The sequence below is a fragment of the Gopherus flavomarginatus genome, chromosome 8, assembly GCF_025201925.1.
Source record: "Gopherus flavomarginatus isolate rGopFla2 chromosome 8, rGopFla2.mat.asm, whole genome shotgun sequence".
In the NCBI taxonomy this organism is placed as follows: domain Eukaryota; kingdom Metazoa; phylum Chordata; order Testudines; family Testudinidae; genus Gopherus; species Gopherus flavomarginatus.
The window spans coordinates 26,574,956-26,600,299 of NC_066624.1; the positions used below are offsets into that span (position 1 = coordinate 26,574,956).

Here is a 25,344-nt window from a genome sequence, read left to right on the forward strand (position 1 = left end):
AACGCATAAGCTCTCAGTGCATGATGTCCTGAGTGATTCTAACAGCACCTGTTCCACAGAGCCTCAGTAGCTTCCTAAGCCAGGCTGATCTGACTAGACAATAGAGTTTGATCATGTCAGTGGGATAACTGCAACTATCAAAATTCTTCTGACGACATGCCCAATTGTACTCCAATGGGTATAGTTAAAAACTTCCAGCAACTGCTCCAACCAAGTACAGGGCTCAAGAGCTAATAGTATTGTGTTCAATAGCTACACATTCAATTTTGAAAGAACAGGGAGCACAAATGGCATTGTCTAACTATTCCTCTTGACCTACAAGGAAAAAGTACTGCCAGCTGTACTTGTTCCTGTTTTACTACAGCACCCTGGGTTCTTACATTGTCCATGCCAGGAACTAAACTACAGAGCCTGCTGAGGCTGAAGCAGTGCAACATGCTCTAGCTAATCTAATGCACAGATGGCTCCTTTGCCAGAGGATGACTAGTGACCCACTAAGCAGTTATGCCTTTGAGGTATATTCTCCCTGAAGGATAAGGTTGTAAAAGAGTGGATGGCTGTTAACTTCATGAACTAAAACCCCTCTTCTGCAGGTACTTTGCAGTTCTGCTGTGGTAATTTCACTTCTCTGAATGAACATAAGTGAAGTTCTGAAACAGCTTTCTGAGGGCAGCAGTGAGCCAAACCCCCCCCCCACACACACACACACAAAATACTAACTGTTCTTCTTCGAGTGATTGCTCATATCCATTCCAATTAGGTGTGCGCGCGCCGCGTGCATGTTCGTCGGAGAAACTTTTACCCTAGCAACCCAGGCGGATCGGCTGGGCGCCCCCTGGAGTGGCGTCGCTATGGCGCCCAATATATATCCCAGCTGACCCGGCCACCCTTCAGTTCCTTCTTACCGCCCGTGTCGGTCGTTGGAACTGTGGAGCGCGGCTTCGCTGACCTCCACACTCCCTAGCAGCTCATTTCGCTATCTTTGTATATAGTAGTTATAGTTTATTATTGTGTGTGTGTGTGTGTGTGTGTGTTATTAGTTAGTTACCTAGTGTTATTAGTGTAGTTATTAGTTGTAGTTTGAGGGGATCGGGGACCCCCCCCCCCTTCCCCGCACCAGGAGCTGGAGCTCATGCCCGGCTCATCGGGCTTCAAGCAGTGCTCGGCTTGTCACAAGCCCATGCCAGTTGGAGACCCCCATGACTCCTGCTTGAAGTGCCTCGGGGAGTCGCACTTATCGGCCAAGTGCTCAATCTGCAAGTCTTTCAAGCCGAGAACCAAGAAGGAGCGTGACATTAGATTAAGACAGCTCCTTATGGAAGCGGCCCTGACACCTCCGCCCTCGGCCCCAAGCACAAGTCAGCCGGTAAGCAAGGGCACCGCCACGGCACCGAGCGCTGCCACCAAGAAGCCGGCACCGAAACTGACTCCGAGCCGCTCCCTCTCCCCGAGGCTGAAGGCGGCGAAGGCGCAGATCATCCCGCCACCAGCTGCCTCGCAGTCAGAGCCTGCACCAAAGACGGATTGCCCGGCACCGATACCTGCCGCGGCACCGTCTAAGCCGGTACCGTTGACTCCGACCCCACGAGGGCCGTCGAGTCCGGCACCTGGTGGCTCCCCGGTGCACACCGTGGTAGAGCCTGCTTCGCCTTCTACCCTGGAGACATTTGCCGCAGCGAGGGATCTGATCGTGATCACCGAGGCACCGTTGCCCTTACCCCCGGCACCGCCGGTGCGGGTACTACACTCCATGGGCAAACCGACCCTGACCAGACCAGCTTCGGTCAGCGTAGCAGACCGGCACCGCTCCAGATCGCGGTCCCGCGAACGCTCTGCATCGAGGCGTCGCTCATGCTCTCGCCGTCGATCTCGGTCCCGACACCGGTCAGGCTCCCGGCACCGGTCGACGTCCCGAGCGTCAACCCGGTACTCCCGTTACCGCTCCAGCTCACGGCACCGCGGTGGGCGCCGCGCCTCCAGGAGCAGATCGAGACAGAGGCACTCGGGATCCCGGTCGACCTCCCGGCACCGAGCCGGTCGCAGGTCCCGGTCTTGCTCTCAACACCATCACCAATACCGACACAGGTCACCACTACCCAGAGGTGTAAGGCCTGTCGGTACCTCGGCACCGACTTTCGCCACTCCACCTTGGCCATCTAGAGGCACGTCGGCATCCTCCCAGGCGGGTAGCTACTACGAACGGGACCAGGATCCCGAAGTACCGCTGGGAGTGTTCCAGGACCCCCACCCGCAGGACACGGGTGCCCAACAGTGGGGTTTTTGGACACCCTGGGCATATCATCAGACCTAGGGTGCCCCCGTGCCCCAGACACGTTCTACCGCCTCAGAACATCGGGTGCCAGAGGCCACTGTTTCCTGCCCCCCCGTGGTTGAGTTGGATAAACAGCCGACACCAGACTCCCCGGGTCAACTCGAGCAGGAACCAGTCCAGGAGCAGGAGACCGCACAGGATGCCCTCATCCCCGGAGTATCCTCCTCCTCCTCCTCCTCGCCAGATGAGGCAGTGGCTGGGTCTTCAGCGTCAGGACCCCCACTGATAGACCTCAGGGCCCACCAGGACCTCCTCCGTAGAGTGGCCCTTAATATCAACCTACCTGTGGAGGTCCCAGAGGTTGAGGACCCGGTAGTGAGCATCCTCTCGGCTGATGCACCTACCCGGGTAGCCCTCCCATTCATAAAGACTATCCAGTCTACCGCCGATAACCTGTGGCAGTCACCAGCCTCCATCCTGCCGACAGCTAAGGGAGTGGAAAGGAAGTACATGGTACCCTCTCGGGGGTACAAGTACCTATAAGTCCACCCTCCTCCTTCCTCCCTAGTTGTCCAGTCTGTCAACGACAGGGAACGGCACGGCCAACAGGCACCGGCCCCTAAGGCCAAGGAAGCTAGGCGAATGGACCTCATGGGGCGCAAGGTGTATTCAGCTGGGGCCTTGCAACTCCGTGTGGCCAACCAGCAGGCCCTACTGGGACGTTATAACTATAATATATGGGCGGAGGTGGGTAAGTTCTCCAAACTTCTACCCCAGGACTCACGCCCGGAATTTAATGCGTTCCTGGAGGAGGGTAAGAAGGGGGCCAGGACCTCCCTCCAGGCCTCCCTCGATGCGGCTGACTCAGCAGCCAGAACCCTGGCCTCGGGAATAACCATGAGGCGCATTTCATGGCTTCAAGCCTCCACACTACCTCCAGAACTCCAATATACAGTCCAGGACTTACCCTTTGACGGGAAAGGGTTGTTCTCGGACAAGACGGACTCCAAATTACAAAACCTGAAGGACAATCGAGTCGTCATACGCTCGCTGGGGATGCATACACCTTCCACTCAGCGTAGACCCTTCAGGCCCCAAGCACGATGCCCATACTTCCCACCCCGTCAGAGGCAGGACCTGAGTAGACGGGGGGGCCGCAGACGCCAATCCGGCTCCCAGGGAGGCCAAAGCCAAGGGCCCTCCAAGGCACCACCGGGCTCCAAGTCTGGCTTTTGAAGGTGCGCCCGGGGACGGCGTACCAGATGCAAGACAGGATCCTTCCCCTACCTTCTCCAACCGCCTCTCCCACTTCCTTCCGGCGTGGTCCTGGTTAACTTCAGACCGTTGGGTGCTACGCACAGTGAAGCACGGATATCACCTGCAATTTGCTTCCTCACCCCCTTCCCGCCCCCCTTCCCAGTCCCTCTTCAGGGACCCCTCTCACGAGCAAACCCTCCTGCAGGAGGTTCGTTCCCTCCTCGCGGCGGGAGCTATAGAGGAGGTACCTCTAGGCGAGAGAGGCAAGGGGTTCTACTCCCGATATTTTCTGATCCCCAAGTCCAAGGGAGGTCTCAGACCCATCCTAGACCTGCGGGGCCTCAACAAATGGATGCTCAAGTTGAAGTTCCGCATGATCTCCCTGGGAACCATTATCCCATCCCTGGATCCTGGAGACTGGTATGCCGCCCTCGACATGAAGGACGCGTACTTCCATATCGCCATCTTTCCACCACACAGGAAGTACCTTCGCTTCACGGTCAGACATCAGCACTTCCAGTTCGCAGTCCTACCCTTCGGCCTCTCCACGGCCCCGAGGGTGTTTACCAAGTGCATGGCCATTGTGGCCGCCCACCTCCGTTGGCGGAAAATCCACGTCTTTCCGTACCTCGACGACTGGCTCCTAAAGGGGTCCTCCCAGTCGCAGGTGCGGCGACATGTCGAGGCCGTTACGGACCTCCTTCTCCCAGCTAGGCCTGCTTCTCAATGCCGAGAAATCCAGCCTGGTCCCCACACAGAGGTTGGACTTCATAGGTGCGACCCTGGACTCTACTCAAGCCAGGGCTTACTTACTTCAACCCCGCTTCCAGACGATCGTCGTGATCATACGGAGCTTGCAGGCCTCTCTAATCACCTCGGCTCGCACCTACCTCACACTACTAGGGCATATGGCCACATGCACTTACGTGACGAAGTATGCCAGGCTCCGAATGAGGCCCTTCCAAACGTGGCTTCATTCCGTATTCCGCCCGGGCAGGGACCACCTAGATGTATTGGTGATGGTCCCCCCCGACCCTCTCCGCTCCCTCGACTGGTGGCTGACCCCATCCCTAGTATGCGCGGGGATGCCGTTCCATCCACAGCAACCGATGACTCTAACAACCGATGCATCATCCCTGGGGTGGGGGGCCCACCTAGCGCACCTGCGTACCCAGGGCCTCTGGTCATCCCAAGAGCTGTCACTCCACATAAATGTCCGGGAGTTGAGGGCAGTCCGCCTCGCCTGCCAGGCGTTTCAACGACGCCTACACGGCCGTTGTGTTTCCATACTCACGGACAACACAACGGCCATGTACTATATCAACAAACAGGGGGGAACCCGTTCGTCTCCCCTATGTCAGGAAGCCATTCGACTCTGGGACTTCTGCATAGCCCAGTCGATAGATCTGGTGGCATCCTTCCTCCCAGGGGTCAAGAACACACTGGTGGACAGACTCAGCCAATCCTTCCTATGCCACGAATGGTCGATCAGACCGGATGTCATCCATTCCATCTTCCAGAGGTGGGGATTTCCCCGCATAGACCTCTTCGCGACCAAGTCCAACAGGAAGTGCCAGGAGTTTTGCTCCTTTCAAGGTCTCTCTCCCGGGTTGATCACGGACGCATTTCTCCTGCCATGGACTCGCCACCTACTGTATGCCTTCCCTCCGTTCCCTCTGGTGCACAAAGTCCTGTTGAAACTACGCAGGGACAAAGCGCATCTAATCCTGATCGCACCTGCGTGGCCCAGACAGCACTGGTTCACCGCCTTGCTGGACCTGTCTGTGGACCCTCCAATCCCCCTTCCTCTCCACCTAGACCTGATTACGCAGGATCACGGCAGGCTCTGTCACCCGGACCTACGAGCCTTGCACCTCACGGCATGGCTCCTGCATGGCTGAATGCGGCGGAGCTCAGCTGCTCCGCATCGGTCCAGCATATCCTCCTTAACAGCAGGAAGCCTTCCACTCGCTCAACGTACAGGGCCAAGTGGAAGCGCTTCTCTTGCTGGTGCGCTACTCAGGGGGTGAACCCTACGCAGGCCCCGATTCCCACGGTCCTAGACTACCTCTGGTACCTTAAGCAGCAGGGCCTGGCGACATTCTCCTTAAAGGTACACTTAGCGGCCATATCTGCCTTTCGACGAGGAGAGGGTGGCCGCTCCGTATTCTCCCACCCCTTAGTCGCCAGATTTATTAAAGGCCTGGAGCATCTCTACCCCCCCCGTACACCGCCCTGCTCCTACCTGGGACCTTAACTTGGTCCTGAACAGGCTCATGCTCCCGCCATTTGAGCCACTGGCGACTTGCTCGCTCACGTACCTGTCATGGAAGACGGCCTTCTTGGTGGCCATTACATCGGCCAGACGGGTCTCCGAGCTGAGAGCTCTCACAGTGGACCCACCCTACATCGTCTTCCATAAAGACAAAGTGCACCTGTGACCCCACCCGGCGTTCCTCCCTAAGGTTGTTTCTGCCTTCCATACCAACCAGGACATCTTCCTCCCGGTCTTCTTCCCGAAGCCACACTCTTCTCGGAGAGAGCAGCAGCTACACTCCTTAGATGTACGCAGAGCACTCGCTTTCTACATTGAGCGAACAAAGCCATTCCGGAAATCCCCTCAGCTGTTTGTGGTGGTCGCAGAACGGATGAGGGGTCAACCAATCTCCTCTCAGAGGATTTCCTCCTGGGTGACTGCATGCATTCACGCATGCTATGACCTAGCTCGTGTCCCCTCTAGCCACCTCACGGCACATTCCACGAGAGCTCAGGCGGCGTCGGCAGACTTCCTGGCGCACGTGCCTATCCAGGAGATATGCAGTGCAGCGACCTGGTCATTGGTCCACACATTCACCGCACACTATGCGCTAGTCGGACAATCAAGAGATGATGCGGCCTTTGGCGTAGCAGTTCTAAATACCGCCACATCTCACTCCGACCCCACCGCCTAGGTAAGGCTTGGGAATCACCTAACTGGAATGGATACGAGCAATCACTCGAAGAAGAAAAGATGGTTACTCACCTCTGTAACTGTTGTTCTTCGAGATGTGTTGTTCATATCCATTCCAAACCCACCCTCCTTCCCCACGGTCGGAGTAGCCGGCAAGAAGGAACTGAAGGGTGGCCGGGTTGGCTGGGATATATATTGGGCGCCATAGCGGCACCACTCCAGGGGGCGCCCAGCCGACCCGCCTGGGTTGCTAGGGTAAAAGTTTCTCCGACGAACGTGCACGCGGCGCGCGCACACCTAACTGGAATGGATATGAGCAACACATCTCGAAGAACAACAGTTACAAAGGTGAGTAACCGTCTTGTTTCAAGTCTGCTAGCTGGGGAGGGCTCTGAGTTACTAACAGAATTCTTTCCCCTGGTATCTGCACAAATTGCAAGTCACATCTTTATACATTTTGAAATGCTCAGGGTTTTCCTTCAGGGGGGAAAACCTTAACACTTCAGCCCTACTCTTCTTCCACTTTGGAACACTCCTTAGGTTGGTATGTGACTTTCTTTCAGCTGACAGTACAGTTACTAAAACTTCAATCTAGAAGCTACTTTTTAGGGGCAACTAGCTTACAGCACCAACTTGTGGAATGCTAGTTACTGCTACAACAGGGTCAGGATCTAACTAAAGCAATTTGAATGATCTTCCAGCATTTCCCAGTGCTGCATGCTGCAGCTATGCTACTACTACTAAAAGTGGTCAAAGTGGCTTCTTGCACGAGCACTGTAATAGCTATCCTGTGCATCTAATTGCTCTGATGCTGAGACTCTCCACTTCATATGGTATGCCTTGCTCCAAACTAGACATTGTACTAGGAAAAACATCCCTCTCATTGAGTATCAGCCAAAAAATATACAACTGAAGCTGCAGGATAAGTTTCTTTATAGAGGTTTCAGGGTAGCAGCTGTGTTAGTCTGTATCCACAAAAACAACAGGAGTACTTGTGGCACCTTAGAGACTAACATTTATTTGAGCACAAGCTTTTGTGGGTAACAGCCCACTTCATCAGATGCATAGAACAGATCATACAGTAAGAAGATATATATACAGAGTACATGAAAAGGTGGAAGTTGTCACCAACTCTAAGAGGCTAATGAACTATTGTCAGCAGGAGGGGGGGAAAAAAGCTTTTGTGATAATCAAGACAGTCCACTTCAGACAGCTGACAATAAGGTTTGTGAGAGTTGAAATAGTTGACATGAGATGGCTTGAAAGAAAATGCTACTCTGCAAGCAATGATCATTTTAATAATGAAGCTACCAGAAATCTCTTGTAAAAGCCCAAATGCTTAGCCAGTTTGAAAACAGAGCTTAGTCACCTTTAGCTAGAGGGCTTAGTCCAATGACTGTCATATGTCCTACCACAGTATTGCTATATTAATTCTCACCACTTTGAGTAGTACTCAAACAGTACAAGTTGCACATTCACTGTCTGTAAACAAATCTACTCTACTAACTTTAGCTTAAGAGTGACAAGGTACATGACCAACTTCTGCTGATGAGAGAAAAGACCTCAGTTATCCTGAGACCCAATACAGCTACATCCCTGCACATAGCTTGAGTAAGTAGTTGCATAGTAACAAAGGTTGGACCATATTCCAGGAAAAGGGAGTTCATTTATTGAAATACTACCTCTTTGCATAAAATAGTACAATCCAACAGTTTTTCAATGGCTACAGTGATTATTTTTCAAAGAAAGTTAATACTGATTGATTGACACTTAATACAACTATTTGCTCATCTATTTTAACACAGAGGCTGAATTTGTTAGTCTGTCTCTTATCCCTATGTACATTAGGATCCTGTGAACAGCACAAAGTAGGTAGTTAAAAATCAAAGCCACTGCCATTATGTACTTCCCTCCTCCCCTACCCATGATGTTCTAAACTCTTTGTAGCAACTCAAGCTTGTCTGCAGTGATCCCTAGCTTAATAGGCAGCTGCAGTTGAATGAGAGGATATTAAAAACAATATGCAACAAGGTAAATTATGGTGTTCCAGATCTGGGGTGGCATGAAAACACTTTAGGAGTAGCAGTTCAGGAGCAGAAAAATAATGTTCTTAAGAACTAAACCAAGACTTTTTCCTGGATATTTAAAAATTGACACCAACTTCAAACCTAGTTTAAAAAAAAAAATGTCCTTTCAAATTCTACACCTACCTCTGAATCCTTTTCAAAAATTCTCTTAAAAAACAGGATAGTAAGAAAAGCATCTGGCAGAAATTGCACTTGTCAAAGCTTCAAGCATTTCTGTTTGAGATGTCAAGAGGAAAGGGAACAACGTACATAACTACGGTACAAGACAGAAACCCTGAATAACAACAAACATCATGGTGAGCAAGCACCAAAAGAGATTTTGAATCACAGACAAGGTTAAAAAAGCTTTTATTGCAGTATCGTTCTAGCAATATCATTCTTCTCCTGATTCCATTAACTCTGAATATTTACACATTTTCTGTCACAATTTGTGAACAACATTTTGGCAAGTTCCAACTCGGCATCAGACTCAATATGAATCACACCTCTGAAAAAGTATGGAGACCGGACGGTACCCCTTTATAAATTATCATAATCATCATCATCTTCATGCTTCCTTTTCAATGGATTTGCCTCAGTGGCTGCATTCTGTGAGATCATATTTGTAGTAATCAGAATGTTTTTTGATCCAATTAATGAAGGATTAATCAGAACATTCTGAACTGTAGGTGTAGTAGGCGTTGCTGCATTTAAAAGGAAAAGAAAAGAGTTTATTAGCTGCCAGCATCATCACACAAGTATACAACTTCAAGTCCTGTACAGAAAGAGCATTTAGTGTTTCAAGCTAATAAAAATTTAGTTTCCAATTATAAAACATGTAATATCCCAAAGTAGAAAGTTGTGCTGCATGCTAATAATCCTTTTTATTTTGAATAATGTTCAATGGAGTTTCCATCACATAATTGTGGATTTGTTGCAAAGTTTAAATGAAAATTTGCTACATTGTTTCCTTCAGGTTTTGTTAGTATTAGTACTCTGGTTGCTTGTTTTTAAACAGGCTTAGTCCTTAAAGGGCATTTTTGCTGTTTATGTTTGTTGAAGTAGGATCTATGATGATTTCACTGATAAAGAGATAATTAAGAGAATTTGTAATTGTTTAGTAGCAGAAAATGAATTATTTCAATGGCCAAGTAAAACTAACAATGGCTTTGATACGTTTGTATTGGTTATATTAAGACTAAAGAATTGAGGACCAAAATAAAGTTGAAAAGGCAAGCTTAATGCCTTCTGGGTGGGTGGGTGGATGGATGTCTTCCCCTCTCAGGTTTTTAAAAGCGCAAATGGAAGAAAAAAATTCCATCTTGTGGCATCACATTAACCACAGGGTCATTAATAGGGTTAGAACCTCTAGATCCACCACGCAGATCTCCTGCTCCTCAATAAAAGTAAACCAAAACAACCAATATAAGTGGTCTTATAAGAATAAGAAGTGGTGTAGGTCTCAAGACATCTTATGTTATACCTGATTTGACTGTTGTCTGAGAGGATGGGATTTGTACAGTAAACCTTTGACCTGTCAGTGATACTGGAGTGCCAACTTTTGTTGAAACAGCTACTGTTTGTGCTGAAGGAGTTCCTGAAATACACAATGATTTCATTTGAGGACTCAGTGCAGGTAAATATACAACTCTTTATATTACATAAAATGTCTTCAAAAACTGAACTTGCTACTTTCCTATAGAAAAGAGATACACCGCTATCTCGATATAATGCCACCCGATCTAACACAAATTTGGATATAATGTGGTAAAGCAGTGCTCTGGGGGGCAGGGCTGCACACTCCGGTGGATCAAAGCAAGTTCAATATAACATGGTTTCACCTATAACGTGGTAAGATTTTTTGGTTCCCAAGGACCGCGTTATATCAAGGTAGAGGTATATCAATATACATTGATATTTCATAGCTAGGTTTGATCTAGATCTTAATGATGGTCAGACATGCAGAGTAAGCTGTGTGCAGCAGCATGCATACATTTGAGTATGAACACTAACAGTGAAACTCCCAGGTGGCCACATGCACTCACAGAGGTACACATGCACAGTTACATGTATATATCTGGTTCAAAATAGCTCAGTTAGTAAAAATCTGTTTCAATCTATATAGTTCAGGGTGTAAGCCCTCCTCAGAATGAAGTTTGTATTTTTAAAAAACGTCATTGAACTAGTTCATTTTTCTCTCCTGAAAAAGTGCTACAGTTTCCATTTTAAAGAACAGGTCAGAAATACAAGAATGGTATCATCCTAGATACTAAATACAAATGGTCGAGCTTTGGTAATTTACAGAGAAACTTATTTTCATTAAACTTCCATTACACTTTTCTAAAAACCCATTAGGTTGTCAGGATATCAAAATTCATTGAAATGGTGAGTTGGATGTTATCTACTGTTCCTTAAAAACATACTCCAAGAAGGTTTTTAACATGTAAGAATATTCTTCAAAATTCAGAACTGTTCCATAGGTTTCAAGTTTTTTCTAAGCAAGGTCAATGTGGCAAACCATAGCTGAGCTCTCCCTTACCTAACGTAGGCGTACTAGGTCTACTACTTACAGCACCAACACTTAGTCGAGGTACTGTTATTCTTCCTGCAGAGGAAGAGACCTGCAGAGAGAGAACATATGCATTCAGACAAGACTCACCATTTCAGTGTTAAGAATCATTGATTATGTCGATGATAGCATATGAACGCTCTGCAACATGGAAGAGTAACAAAATATGAACATGTGATCATGCACAGCCTATTGCAATGCAACACATGTCACAGAATTTACCCATTGGGACAGAGGTTCTCAAACTCCTCACACTGTGAGCTACATCCCAGTAGAAATGCACAAAAGTGCAGAATCCTGGCCTTTTCAAAAACTATCTTTTAAAAACTTAAGCTGTTTGAGTTACACAAGTGTAAAAAATTAATTAAATATTTAATTTTAAACACACCACTTACAGACTAAGGCCATCTAAAACTTTGTTTTGTCTCAGGATGAAATTTGTTACTCAGGTAGTGTTTACAAGAGAAGTGTTGCTACAGTTATAGCAGTGTTTTAATATTGTGGTAGCACTAACCAATTTTAATATTGTAGTTACAGCTACTAACCAATCGTTTATACTGAAACTGCATTGCTAATTTTGAGTAAAACTGAAAATTATTGTACTATTCACTGTATACGTTGTGACGGTACCTCCTATAAGGCTTTATGGAATTATGCTTAGAATGTGTTTTATGCTACATATGCCATGTAACAGATCTCAAAGGTTATGATCTACTGAATGTATTAATTCTATTTGCATGCACGTATCGTTTTTGTATTCAAAGTTATAAATGTTGTGAACATTGGCTATATACTTGATTTCTAAGGAGCCTTCGTAGGACATTTGATCACTTCTTGGGACAGGAATGTGCAAGTTAAGTGCTCAATCTGGAAGCACTTAACAGACAAAAGAGCTTGGAAGACTCCACATAAGAAGTCTACCTGAGGACATTCAAGGTAGCGTGTGGGTAATGGCTGCTACCTGCAAGTCCTGAGTCATGCATGGGCATGTGACTTGCCCATGTGATTCCGAATCTCCATTTTGTGACTGGATTCTACACAGGGGATTTATTTGGGTTTAGACACCATTGGGAGTTGGGCTTCTGAGTGTTAAAGACAAGCACACTTCTGTGAGCTGCTTTCAGGTAAACCTGTAGTTTTTGGGCAAGTAATTCAGACCCTGGGTCTTTGTTAGAGCAGATGGGAGTGTCTGGCTCAGCAAGACAGGGTGCTGGAGACCTGAGCTGACAGGGAAAACAGGAGCAGAGGTAGTCTTGGCACATAAGTTGGAAACTCCCAGGGGGGTTTCTGTGATCCAACCCGTCACATACGTGACCAACAAATACCATTATTACATTAATAAGAAACAATACAATTTATTTTGATTTGCTTTTTCAGTATAGTAAGCCATTGCTTTGGCCTATGCAAAAAGAATCTAACCAGAGGATAAGTCTTCACTTTAGCAATTTGTTTATCCAGAAAAGCTTTGTTCAGATTCTGTGTCTGAACAAAGATGACTTTCTGCCGTTTACCCAATATTCCAGCTCAGCTGACTGAATGGTCCACCAGGATACACCTAACGTAAAATCCTTTGTGCTAACCATTAAACAACATAGCCTCTTTTACACATACTATTAAAAGGTAATTGGTGGAAAGAATATCTGTACACAGTAGTTAATTTTAGACAATTGCCAGAATTAATTTCAATATACTTTAGCACCCAGAAATCTCTACTAGTATGTGCACCTACGTTTGTACCTTGAGAAAAACTGAATAATTTGAGCATCATGTTTAATAAAATGTCATTATCAAACAAAAATCCCATTTGGCTCATAAAACTCTTACCTTTTTTTGCAAGGACTTAAGTCTGTAATTTGGAGCTGTTAAACAGTATCTATCAGGTGGTAGTCTGGGTCCAGAATACGGCTTTATCAGTGGCAGTGGGGTCTGATTCTTTTGTCTTGCAATATCTAGCAAAAACTAGGGGGAGGAAAGGGGAAACAGTTATCAATACACACATTCTTTTGCTATATTATGATTCTCTAAATAAGCTTTACTTACATCTCTTGGGGGAGGAGAGGTAAATGACTGGTCTGTTCGACACTGGATTGCTAGTCTCACATCATCTGCATCAACACTGGACTTCTTAGCATGACTTGAGTAAATTTTTGCATCTTCCAATATAGTAGTCACATACCCTTTGAAGAACAAAACAGAATATCTCCCCCTGAACATGTTTAAAAAATAGCAACCTCTTTTCACAAAACTCTAGTAAAAGTTCATGTAACTCTAAACGTTTTCCAGAAACTATGCAAGAATATTATTTCCTGATACACATTCCATGAAACAGAAGATCCATTTGTCTCGTCACAATCAACAATACATTTATTAAGTATGACCAAAATAAATCCTTAAATACTCATCTAGTTTTATTTCCAACAGTTCCTCTTTACCTTCAAAACATTTTTTTAAACAGTTGTGCTTACTGAAAAGCTAACAGCAATGGCTTGTGCAAGGCAGGACAAGTTTTTCTATCAGGCATTTGTTTATGTACATGAAGCCTAGCATACAATATCGCTCCCACTTGTGCCACAGTCCAGGGCATCTCACCAGCAACATCTGCAAATTGTGCCAAATAATGTGGTGGGGTTTTTATTTTTATATATATAATTTAAATGGCAATGGACTCATTTTTACTTTTGTTCTCATGCTAAAATTGGAGCCAAAAATTCCACAGGTGAAACTCTACAGCAGCAACGCACTGCACCACAAACCTTCTAAACATCCAATTATTTTTTTCTGTGCCATACGTTGGAGAATTAGGAACATGGAAACTGCCATACTGGATCAGACCAGCAGTCCACCTAGCCCAGTATTTTGTCTACAAGTGTCCAGAACCAGATGCGTCAGACAATGACATAAGATCATCCTGAGCTCTGCTAATCAGAAATTGGTTTAAACCCTGAAACAAGGTTTACTATACTAACAGTCCCTCTTACTGGTCTCCAGTTTTCCCAGGCCTTTGATCATCCTAACTGACTTTCTCCAAAGCTCCTCCACTTCTGCAATAGCCTGTGTGAGAGAGGTGCCCAGTACAGGCTAGGGGAGGTGACACCTGGAAGGCAGCGCAGTGTGTTCTGTATGTAGCACGTTGACAACTTACTGTACGCGAATTCCAACATCTGATTGATAACCCGGGGTTCATACTCCGTGATCCCCATGTCCTTCAGGATCTGGGCCATAACCTGCGTTTGGGAAGAGAGACACAGCGTGAGTCCACCAGATCCGGCGCTAACACCCCCTGCCAAGGGCGCAAGGGGCTGGGCACACACTGCTTTGGGGCTAGCGCCCCCAGCTTCTCCGCGCTCCTTCGCCTGAGCAGCAGCCGAGCACAGGACCCGGCCGGCCGCAGCGAGGACTTCCCAGAGCCGCCCCGCCGAGCCCCTCCACCCAGCCCGGCCCGTGAGCCCCCACTGGGAGCCCCCCGCTACCTGAGCATCCTTAGGCGCGCTCTTGGGAGACGCCATCTTGCTTTGCTCCATTGCTTCCGGTCAGCTGACCTGCTTATTTCCGGGGCTGCTGTGTGAGGAACCGCCCCCCGGCACGTTCCTGTTGGGCATGCGCCGTAGAGCATTGTGGGAGAGTGGAACCTGACTTTGGGCGGTGCGCTGGGGCTTGGAGCCGAAAGCCGTGAGGGCGGGGCCCTGGTGGCGCGCCAGGCAGGGGCAGCGCGAGCGCGGGATTCCGCGCTGCTGCCCGGAACGCGAGGGTCCATCCCTGGTGGCGCGCAGGGCGCAGGCGGGGGGCCCCGAGTGCTCGGCTTTGGAAAGAGCCTGGTGGCTGGTTGTAGAGCCGGTCTCGTGGTTTCGGGTCGCCTGACTCTTGACTTTTTATTGCGGCGGTTGGTCGCTAGTGTGGGTGACCCCAAGTGTATAAAAATAAGGAGTGGGGCCCTCCAAATCGTACTTAAAATTAGTAAACGAAAGGTTCATTTGACTTGCCTAATGGTGTCTGAGCCTTTGGCCTGCTCATGTGTCACACATTCAAGTTTTCCCTCTAAGAAAAGCTGAGATCCTCACCTAACCACCTGACTCCAGGAGCTGGGGCTTTCAGAAATATATCAACAATCATATGATTTGTGATAAAAGCACAAGAGCTGGCAGTGCTGGATGACATGAGTTTGGGGGAGCTAGAGGAGGGGCAGGATTCCTACCAAGTACTGAGACGCTTGTACAGACTGTTATGGGAGAAAATAAAACTGAGCAGAGGTCTGCAAAATAAATAAAACCACAAATAAATGCCTGCTTTCCGTCATTATTCTCTCCCACACATGCAAAAGGCATATATATTGACATAAGAATAGCCATACTGGGTCAGACCAAAGGTCCATCTAGTCCGACAGTGGCCAATGCCAGATGCCAAATGAACAGAACAGATAATCATAAATGATCCATCCCCTGTCGCCCATTCCCAGCTTCTGGCAAATTTGCTAGAAAGTAGGCAAAAGTATCATAAAATGGAACAGACAACAGTGATGAATGAAATTCTAGAAGAGAAATTGGACAAATATTAAATATGGACCAGGCAAGGGCAATTAATAAGCATTGACTTGAAAAATTAGAAATTAGGCAAAAAGTGATTTTTAAAAAAATGTGTTCTTATCAGCAAGGGCAATTGTTTAGAAAATTAAGACAAATAAAAAGCAATCTTGAACTAATATGAGATATCTGGCACCACCCTGATCACTCTGTGTGTATGGTGTATCTCTATCCATTGCCTTTTGGCTTTCTCTTTTTAGGTCCAAATCTTGCAACTTGACGTGTGTAGGCTTGTGTGAGTTCACTTACCTTAGATACTGATCCACCAAATATTTACACATATGCATAAGTTTATGCACAAGAGTAGTCTTGTTGATTTCAGTGGAACCTCTCACACATGCAAAGTGAAACATGTTTACAGGATTGAGAATATTTAGGGCACTTACGCATTTTTGCTTTTGTGCCTGAGTCAGTAGGGAACTATGGACCAAGTTTCACCACCATCTTGAGAGGGTTACCAATGCCTGTGGGTCAAACTCCATTAACCCCTCTATCTACGTCCCAGACCTCTGACATCAGCATTACTATGGAAGGACTGCGAGCTGGAAGAACATTGTGCAAACAAGGACGGAATTACTTATATTTTTAAAAACACATTGTTATTCTGTGAAAGGAGGGAGACGCTTGTAGAAGATAGTGGGCAGCTTCCTTCCTTTCAGGCTAAATGGGGGAACAATTAAATGCCCTTTAGTTTAGAGATAGTTGAAACAATAGTTGCCAGTGCCTAAAGCACAGGTTGCATTTAATTTTAAGGCCATTCAGGACTCTGAACTAACTGTGTGGGCAGAGGAGTTTCACTAGGGGCTGAATGTAAGTACAGGACGAGATTGAATTGATTGCATCTGTGTGTTTGTGATAGAAGGCAGAAGCACCACAGGAGCATGCAGAGTAGCAAAGAAGCCTTAGACAAAGCCAGAGAAGCTCTCATAGCTTGACCGTGAGAAAAGCCTAAAGAGGGAAGTTTTGGTTGGAGTGCTGGCTGGAAAGAGGGTTGGACCTGTGAGGAAATAAACTGTCTCCTGCCATTTGATTTCTACTGTGGTAAGGGAAACAACGACATATGTGACACTTTAATCAGTTTATTCTAATGACAACAACCCACTAAACCCCAATTTTAGTTAACCACTCAAGTAAAAAGGGGTAGCAATATTTCCCTACAAAACTATGATTTGGGGCTCCAAACTTTTCCTAGCTGAAAGCCTGGCTAAGCAGGACCGGCACTAGTGTTTTGAGCGCCCTACGCGCACGGCCATATCACCGCCCCGCGCACTGGTCCGCGGCTCCGGTGGAACTGCTGCAGGCATTCGTGCGGAGACGGTCCGCTGGTCCGCGGCTCCGGTGGAGCTGCCGCAGCCGTGCCTGCAGGAGGTCCACTGGAGCCTCAGGTGCAGCGGACTGTCTGCATGAATGCCTGCTACAGCTCCACTGGAGCCACGGACCAGGGGACCCTCCGCAGGCACGACTGCAGCAAGTCCACCAGAGCTGCCTGCCGCTGCCCCACCCCCGGCAAAATGCCGCCCCCCAATAATCCTGGCGCCCTAGGTGATTGCCTAGGCTGCCTAAATGGAAGCGCTGCCCCTGTGGCTAAGAACTCAAGGCCCACACCTAATATGCAGGCAATAGAGAACACTGCCACCCTCTTCGCTTGCTATGGAGTCAGGCTCTGTGGCAATGACAAATCCTAGCATACCCGGTTCCATTATTAGCTCTGGATTTAAACGGAATGGGCAGCTCTCTATATTAAAGATGAGGGATGCTATGCACACCATTATGAAGCTCTGCACAGGGCCACCTTGCTCACAGAAGTTGCAGACCATTAATTAATTAATTACTCATGTATTACTTTAACAAGAAAGAAAGCAAGAACTACCATTATTTATCTTGTAATTTTCCATGAAAGCCACCTTTACCACTCACATTATGTATGAGCTGTGGAAAATTATGTGAGTGGTAAAAAAAGAGAGGCTGTATCCTGGAGACAGCATGAATATTGTATAATGTAGCTCTTGCTATCTGTTCATTTATATACGAAAGCAAACAAGCGTGTGAAATTTAGAGACCCACAGCAAAAGTTGAAGCCGCAGTCTCCTGGGAAGCATAGATAATGGTTCTGAACAGGAAGAAGGGTTGGGGACGTATTTCCCCTAAATGGAATGCATTATCAATTTCCCCCTCTCAGCGTGCTTTTTTCTTTACTTTGAGGAAGACCTTTTCCTATTAGACGACTGGCTGAATGTCTCATTTCTCTACTCTCTTAGGTACTTATTTGACCCCATTACTGTAGCATCTGGGCAACTCACAACAGCCCTATACGGTGGGGAAGTGCTATTATCCCCATATCTGGGGAATAACTGGCTATGCAGTAGTATCGCAGAAAAGGATCTGGGGGTTAGAGTGGATCACACATGGAATATGAGACAATCGTGATGTAACTATGAAAAAGGCTAGTATCATTTTGGGCTGTATTAACAGGCGTATGGTAACACAGGGGAGGTAATTGTCCCAGTCTGTTCAGCACTGATGAGGCCTCAGTTGAAAAACTACAGTATCGCCAATTCTGGGCACCACACTTTAGGCAACATATGGCCAAATTGGAGAGAGCCCAGGGAGAGCAACAAAAATGATAAAGAGTGAGGGTATGGCTACACTTACATTTGTGCAGCGCTGGGAGTTACAGCTGTGTTCATACAGCTGTGTAGGGAAAGCGCTGCAGTGTGGCCACACTGACAGCTACCAGCGCTGCAGTGTGGCCACATTTGCAGCTTTTGCAGCCCTGTTGGGAGTGGTGCATTGTGGGCAGCTATCCCACAGAGCACCTCGTCCCATTTTGGCTCTGTGGCTTGTGGGAAGGGGATGGAAGGGTGCAGGTCTTTCCGCTTCCTGTTCCAACGCCCCATGGTGCTTTGCTACACATTCCAAGCAGTTTGGCGGCATTGGTCTGCAGCGCGATTTCTGTTACAAATGGAGCCCGAGCTGCTGAGGACCTTGCTGATGAATGTTGCCAGCATATCACGCATGGCAGTGGAGTTATTCCTTCAGCTCCAAAGTGACAGTGAGGAGTCAGACGATGATATTGATTCGCCTGACGCGCAAGACACTAAATTGCTTGTGGCAGTAATGGATGTGCTCAGCACCATGGAACGCCGCCTTTGGGCTTGGGAAACGAGCACTGAGTGGTGGGATCACATCGTCCTGCAAGCCTGGGATGACGAGCAGTGGCTGCAGAACTTTCGGATGAGAAAAGCCACTTTCATGGGACTGTGTGCTGAGCTCACCCCTACCCTGCGGCGCAGGGACACGAGATTGAGAGCTGCCCTGCCAGTGGAGAAGCGGGTGGCTATTGCAATCTGGGAGCTGGCAACTCCAGACAGCTACCGATCGGTGGTGAACCAGTTTGGAGTGGGAAAGTCGACCGTTGGAATAGTGTTGATTCAAGTTTGCATGGCCATTAATCGCACCCTGCTAAGAAGACCTGTGACTCTGGGGAACGTGCAGGACATTGTGGATGGCTTTGCACAAATGGGTTTCCTTAACTGTGGAGGGGCAATAGATGGGACACATATTCCTATTCTGGCACCACCCCACCTGGCATCAGAGTACATTAATCGCAAGGGGTATTTCTCTGTGGTTCTCCAAGCGCTTGTGGATCACCGTGGGCGTTTCACTGACATTTACTCAGGATGGCCTGGAAAGGTGCATGATGCACGCATCTTTTGGAACAGTGCCCTGTTCAGGAAGCTGATGGCCAGGACTTTTTTCCCAGACCACAAAATCACAGTAGGGGACTTCGAAATGCCCACTGTGATCCTTGGAGACCCCGCTTACCCCTTAATGCCATGGCTCATGAAACCGTATACAGGGAAGCTTGACAGGAGCAAGGACCGGTTCAACTACAGGCTGAGCCGGTGCAGAATGACTGTGGAGTGTGCTTTTGGCCGTTTAAAGGCGCGCTGGAGGTGTCTCTACGGGAAGCTAGATTTGGGGGAAAGCAGCATCTCCGCTGTTATATCCGCATGCTGTACCCTCCATAATATTTGTGAAGGGAAGGGTGAAAGATTCAGTGAGGAATGGGCCTCCGAGTTTCGACGCCTAGAGGCTGAATTTGCACAGCCAGAGAGCAGGGCTACTAGAGAGGCCCAGCAAAGGGCTTCAAGGATTAGGGATGCCTTAAAGGAGCAATTTGAGGCTGAAAGCCAACAGTAATGTTTGGTGCCTTTGCTGTGCCCATTTTTCCCTTAGGGTACAGTATTTATCACTTTCTTCAATAACAAAAAATGTTTTATAAGCCAAGAAATCATTTATTCAAAATACAGTACATAAAAGGATGGGGGGGTAGGGTGGTGGACTGTACATTCAGAGGTTTGAATATGTCCTGCTTGGATTGCTGTTCAATGCCTGCTGCACTTCAGGATTACTATGCTGCATCGTGATGGGGGTTGAGTGCATAGGCTAAGGGTTGTAGTTATCAGGGTTGGTAGGTGATCGTACAGGTGTTGGGGGCAGCTGGGGGTGGTAAGAACCAGGCTGCTGGAGAAAGGTGTTTTGTGCAAATACTGGGGAACAAGAGAGAGAGCTTTGGGAGGGGTGGGGGTTACCACGGTACTGATCTGCCTGCATGGCTACGAGAGACTGCATACAGTCAGTTTGGCGAGCCAGGAGGCTTATCAGCTGCTTCGTGCTTTTCTTGGTAGCCAATTCCTTTCTTCTGCTCTGTGTTTGTCTCCACTCATGCATTTTCTCTTTCCAGTCCTGCAGCCTTTTACTGTCTCTGGCGTACTGATTCATAACTGCTTTGATCAAATCTTCTTTCGATTTTCTAGGATTTTTCCTCAAGTTCTGTAACCGTCGGGCAGGCGGTGATACTGCTGGATTATTCAAGGTCACTTTAAAAAACATAAAGGGAAACATTTAATACAGAGGCTACATTGTTTATTATCACAATGAAGGAGTTCGTAGACTATTTGTAGCATCATTTACACATATCAAACATAGCACAGAGAGGCCACGGCAGCGAAGGCATGGCGAGCAATGGGGTGAGTGTTTCTGCCGCGACTTCATCTGGGAAGGGGAACTGCCTGAGGGCTCACTGGGGTTTCTGTGCACTGGGGAAAGCAGAGAGCAGGGACCTGCACTGGGGAAAGCAGAGAGCATGGACCTGGGGACCTGCACTGGGGAAAGCAGAGAGCAGGGACCTGAACTGGAGAAAGAAGAGAGCAGGTACTTTGGGACCTGCACTGGAGAAAGCAGAGAGCATGGACCTGCACTGGGGAAAGCAGAGAGCATGGACCTGGGGACCTGCACTGGGGAAAGCAGAGAGCATGGACCTGAACTGGGGAAAGCAGAGAGCAGGTACTTTGGGACCTGCACTGGGGAAAGCAGAGAGCATGGACCTGGGGACCTGCACTGGGGAAAGCAGAGAGCAGGGACCTGCACTGAACACTATCCCTACGTTCTCAACAGGATTTTCTACTGCCAGATATATCACCGCTGAACGTTACCTGGCAAGAGAGGGAGGGTCTTCTACAGCAATGTGGATTCCGCCCTGGTCCCTATGCAGCTTGCCTGTGTGCAGCAATGGTCCCCCCACCCTTCACGGCACAGTGGCGCGGACGAGTTAGCCTGACCGGGACAAGGACCACGGTGGCTCTCCCTATAAACTTGCGCAAGCACATTGCCCATGCTCTGGCTGAAACTTTTAAAGAGATTACAGAGGCCGATTACCGCGACGTGATAGACCAAATCAATGGGCTATTCCACATCTAGGCATGCATGCAGGCAGCCATAACCCCCACCCTCCTCTCCCAAAACATTTCCATCCTAAAAATAAAATCTGTTTACCGGGAACACGCTCCTCTGCTTCTTCTTCACCAACAAGTTCCAGCTGCTGCGACTGGCTAGCCTCTTCCTGGCTTGAGAAGAGCTCCTGGCTGCATGCCTCCTGGGACTCCGGAGTGTCTCCCTCCACCCCAGTAACCTCACTCTCGGCTTCCTCTACACCCTTCCCCACTTCTTCCTGCTCTGAACTCTCCATCGTGCTCCTCGGATTGGCAGTGGGGTCACACCCAAGTATCACATCCAGCTCCTTGTAAAAACGGCAGGTCGTGGGGGCAGCTCCTAAGCAGCGATTTCCCTCACAGGCTTTGCAATAGGCACTGCAGAGCTCCTTTACTTTTACCCTGCACTGCAACGCATCCTGTTCATGGCCCCTTAGCAGCAAGGACTTTGATATCTGCCCATAGGTATCATAATTTCTACAGCTGGAGCGTAGCTGTGACTGCACAGCTTCCTCACCCCAAACACTGATGAGGTCCTGCAGCTCGGAAGTGTTCCATGCTGGGGCTCGTTTGGGGCGTGGAGGCATTGTCACTGATTGATTGATTGATTGCACTCCACACCTGGCTGAGCAAACAGGAAGGGGATTTTTAAAATTCCCAGGGCATTTAAAGGGTGGGTCATCTGAGCCCAGGGCAGTGGAGTGTGAAACGATGAGCAGAGTGGCTGAAAAGGTATGCTGGGATACCTCCTAATACCCTGGAGGCCAATAAAAGCGCTGTTGGTGTCCACACTTGATGACCAGCGCTGCATCACCAGCGCTGGAATCGCTACACCCGAAGCAGACCAGGTGTACAGCCAGCGCTGCAACCAGGGAGTTTCAGCGCTGGCTGTGCTTTGCAAGTGTGGACACAGAGTGAGTTGCAGCGCTGTAACCCCATCACCAGCGCTGCAACTCTCCAGTGTAGCCATGGCTTGAGGGTGGCCCTGTTAACTATCTTCACCTATGTTAAGGGCTGTTGTAAAGCGGACAATGATCATTTGTTCTCCACAGCACTGAATGCGGGACAAAAAGTAATCTGTTTAATTTGCAGTGAATTAGATTTAGGTTAGATTTTAGGAAAAACTTTCTAACTTTAAGGCTAGTTAAGTATTGAAATAGGCTTCTAGGGGAGGTTGTTGAATCCCTGTGACTGGAGGTTTTTTTAAGAACAAGATAGACAAACAGCTGTCTGGGAAAGGCTAGGTTTACTCCGCTGTATCTCAGCACAGGAGCTGGATTAATTGGCCTCACAAGGTCCCTTCCAGCCTTATGAGGGGCCTGAGGCACAGAGAGATTAGTTAAGTAGCCTGAGGTCACACAGGCTAGCCTGTAGCCAGGCAAGGACTTGAACACAACCAGGTCGAGCACATTAACCATTGGATCACTTGTCTTCACTGTTACAGCAGTACATGATATTTCATTACTAGTACTGGCGACAGCTGTAAATGTTGAAATTAAATGTTGAGGGGTGTTTGTTTGTAACAACTATATAGGAGAAAATGCAACTATACTTAAGGCATTGCTTTACGTTTTTTTTCATAATCTCACAACATGAGTATTAGAGCAAAAGCCACATCATGATCTTATTGCTGTTACCCTCATCCTCTTTCCCCCCCCCCCTCCCAGCCAGTGTTTGAAAGCCATCAACTCCCATTGACATCAATGTAACAACTCCCAGTTATTTCAGGGGAAGCAGGATTAAGACCATAGTTCCTGATCATGCAAACTGAGCTGCAGTTAGATCCCTGGGCTCACGTCATTTCATCCCCTCCACTAGATGAAAGCATACTGGCACTCACAGCCTTACAATGTTCTTCCTTGATGACAGATTTTTTGCTATGGAATGTATTCTTAACATTGAAAACCAAGTTAAAGCAAGGAACTGAACTGCAAAGAATGTGGATTAGCATGTACGTTGCTGAGGAAATCCTTGGAAGGTAGATAGGAAAGAATTTAAGTTATTACCAGGAGTCAAAATACTCACATGTGGCCATCATTTTAATTTCAATGCAAAATGAATGTTCTCATATGTGCTAATGCTGTGTGACTTTTCAAAGCATGGCAACAACCACCTGATGAGTAACCACGCAAATGCAGCTCTGCTATCCACCTGGCTCTCATACAGCATCTGTTCTCTCCCATCACTTCCTTAACCCCATATAGCCACTCCTCCGCTGGAGCTCCAAGTAGGGAGAGCAGCTCGGGGTGCTCCATGTCCAGATTTTAGCTAGGAAATCAGCATGGGAAATGGTACAAATGGGAGCTGTTGTTTTAAGTTTGTCAATGAAAACGTCTATCAGTATCTGTCCTCTGCACCAGTAGTGCAAGTAGAAAGCATTTCTTGATGGTACTGCAGTCATGGCAGGGACACAAGGGGGGAGGCATGTGACCACCCCTCCTTCATGTGACTCCTCCCCACCCCGCCCTCAGCCCAGGACCCCTACGCTTTCCCCATCCCCTCTGATACCCCCCCTTTGTATATACAAACATCAACATGCTTAACTACCCACTTTCACCCCAGTCTGTTTATATGGAATATGGGAGCTGGGTGAGGTGCCATTTCAGCATATGTATGACTTATTAAAAGACAAATTTTAAGTAGAACTGTATATAATTCAGACCAATGGGGAGAAACAGAATGAAAAACACCGTTTAAATGCCTTCCGTCCATGTTTCCCCCCACTCCCCTCTTGAGGACTCCTGACCAAGGTAACAGCACAATACACATGCTAACAAACTTAAACAAAGTCTGTATATGTGTTGTTACCTTGGTCAGGAGTCTTCAAGAGGGGAGTGGGGGGAGACATGTATTATGCTGTTATGAAATATGTATTGTGCTGTTAAAGCCATTTAAAGAATTAAAGCCCTCTGGGGGGGGGATATAGCCCCAAGTCTTTACAGTACCCTGTACCTGCTAAAAAATCTCTTGCCAGTACTGCAAACTGGAGGGTATGACCCTCCTTGTACTCCTGCCTCTGCTTGTCCCATAGGGGCAAGCACTGCAGTCTAGTCTCATGTGTGGCACAAGAAGCTCCAGGGCCAGCCCAGTATCCAATACATGCCAGCATTAGTTCTGGATGAAAAGAGAATGCAGCTGCTGAGATTCTTTGGGTTCCTGCATTATATCATTGTAGTCCAAGAAATTTAAATTTCACAAGTCTTAGTATATTACACAAAAACATCCTGCTAAGGTGAGAGGAAAGACAACAAAGGCTATAGACAACAGAATGAAATTCAATAAAGCCAAATGTAAGGTGTTACACCTAGGGAAGAAAAACCAAATGGATAAATACATACTGGGGGATAACTGGCTTGGCAGCAGCACTGCTGAGAAGGATCTAGGAATTGTGGTGGATCACAACCTCGACATGAGTCAGCAATGCCATGCTGTTGCCAAAAAAGCAAATGCAATTTTAGGTTGCATTAACAGAGGCATAGCATGCAAGTCACAGAAGATGATAGTACCACGCTACATGTCATTGATTAAGCCTCAGCTGGAGTACTGTGTCCAGTTTTGTCACCAATGTATAGAAAAGATGCGGAGAAACTGGAAAGGTTGATCAAAGGGATGATCATAAAGCAAACCATATGAACAAAGGCTGAAGGAAATGGGTATGTTTAGTTTGGAAAAGAGGAGTTTAAGGCGGGACATAATAGTGATTTTCAAGTACTTGAAAGGCTGCCATAAAAAAAGATGGAGAAAAGATGTTCTCTCTTGCCACAGGGGGCAGGACAAGAGGCAATGGGTTCAAACTACAGCATAGCAGATTTAGATTAAATCTCAGGCAAAACTTCTGAACAGTAATACAATGGAACAGACTGCTAAGGGAGGTCATGG

General features: G+C 47.6%; 1 protein-coding gene across 1 annotated transcript; it reads right to left on the reverse strand.

Moving 5' to 3' along the window:
• Positions 1–8,904: 8,904 nt before the first annotated feature.
• On the reverse strand, positions 8,905–14,672 carry TAF9B (TATA-box binding protein associated factor 9b). The gene is made up of 7 exons (XM_050963744.1): positions 14,585–14,672; positions 14,257–14,338; positions 13,155–13,291; positions 12,939–13,073; positions 11,085–11,166; positions 10,029–10,142; positions 8,905–9,249 (listed from the first exon to the last, which is right to left on the reverse strand). Exons 1-7 carry the CDS (start codon positions 14,633–14,635, stop codon positions 9,086–9,088), a joined length of 765 nt encoding a protein of 254 aa, XP_050819701.1. The 5' UTR covers positions 14,636–14,672; the 3' UTR covers positions 8,905–9,085.
• Between the last annotated feature and the right edge of the window lie 10,672 nt (positions 14,673–25,344).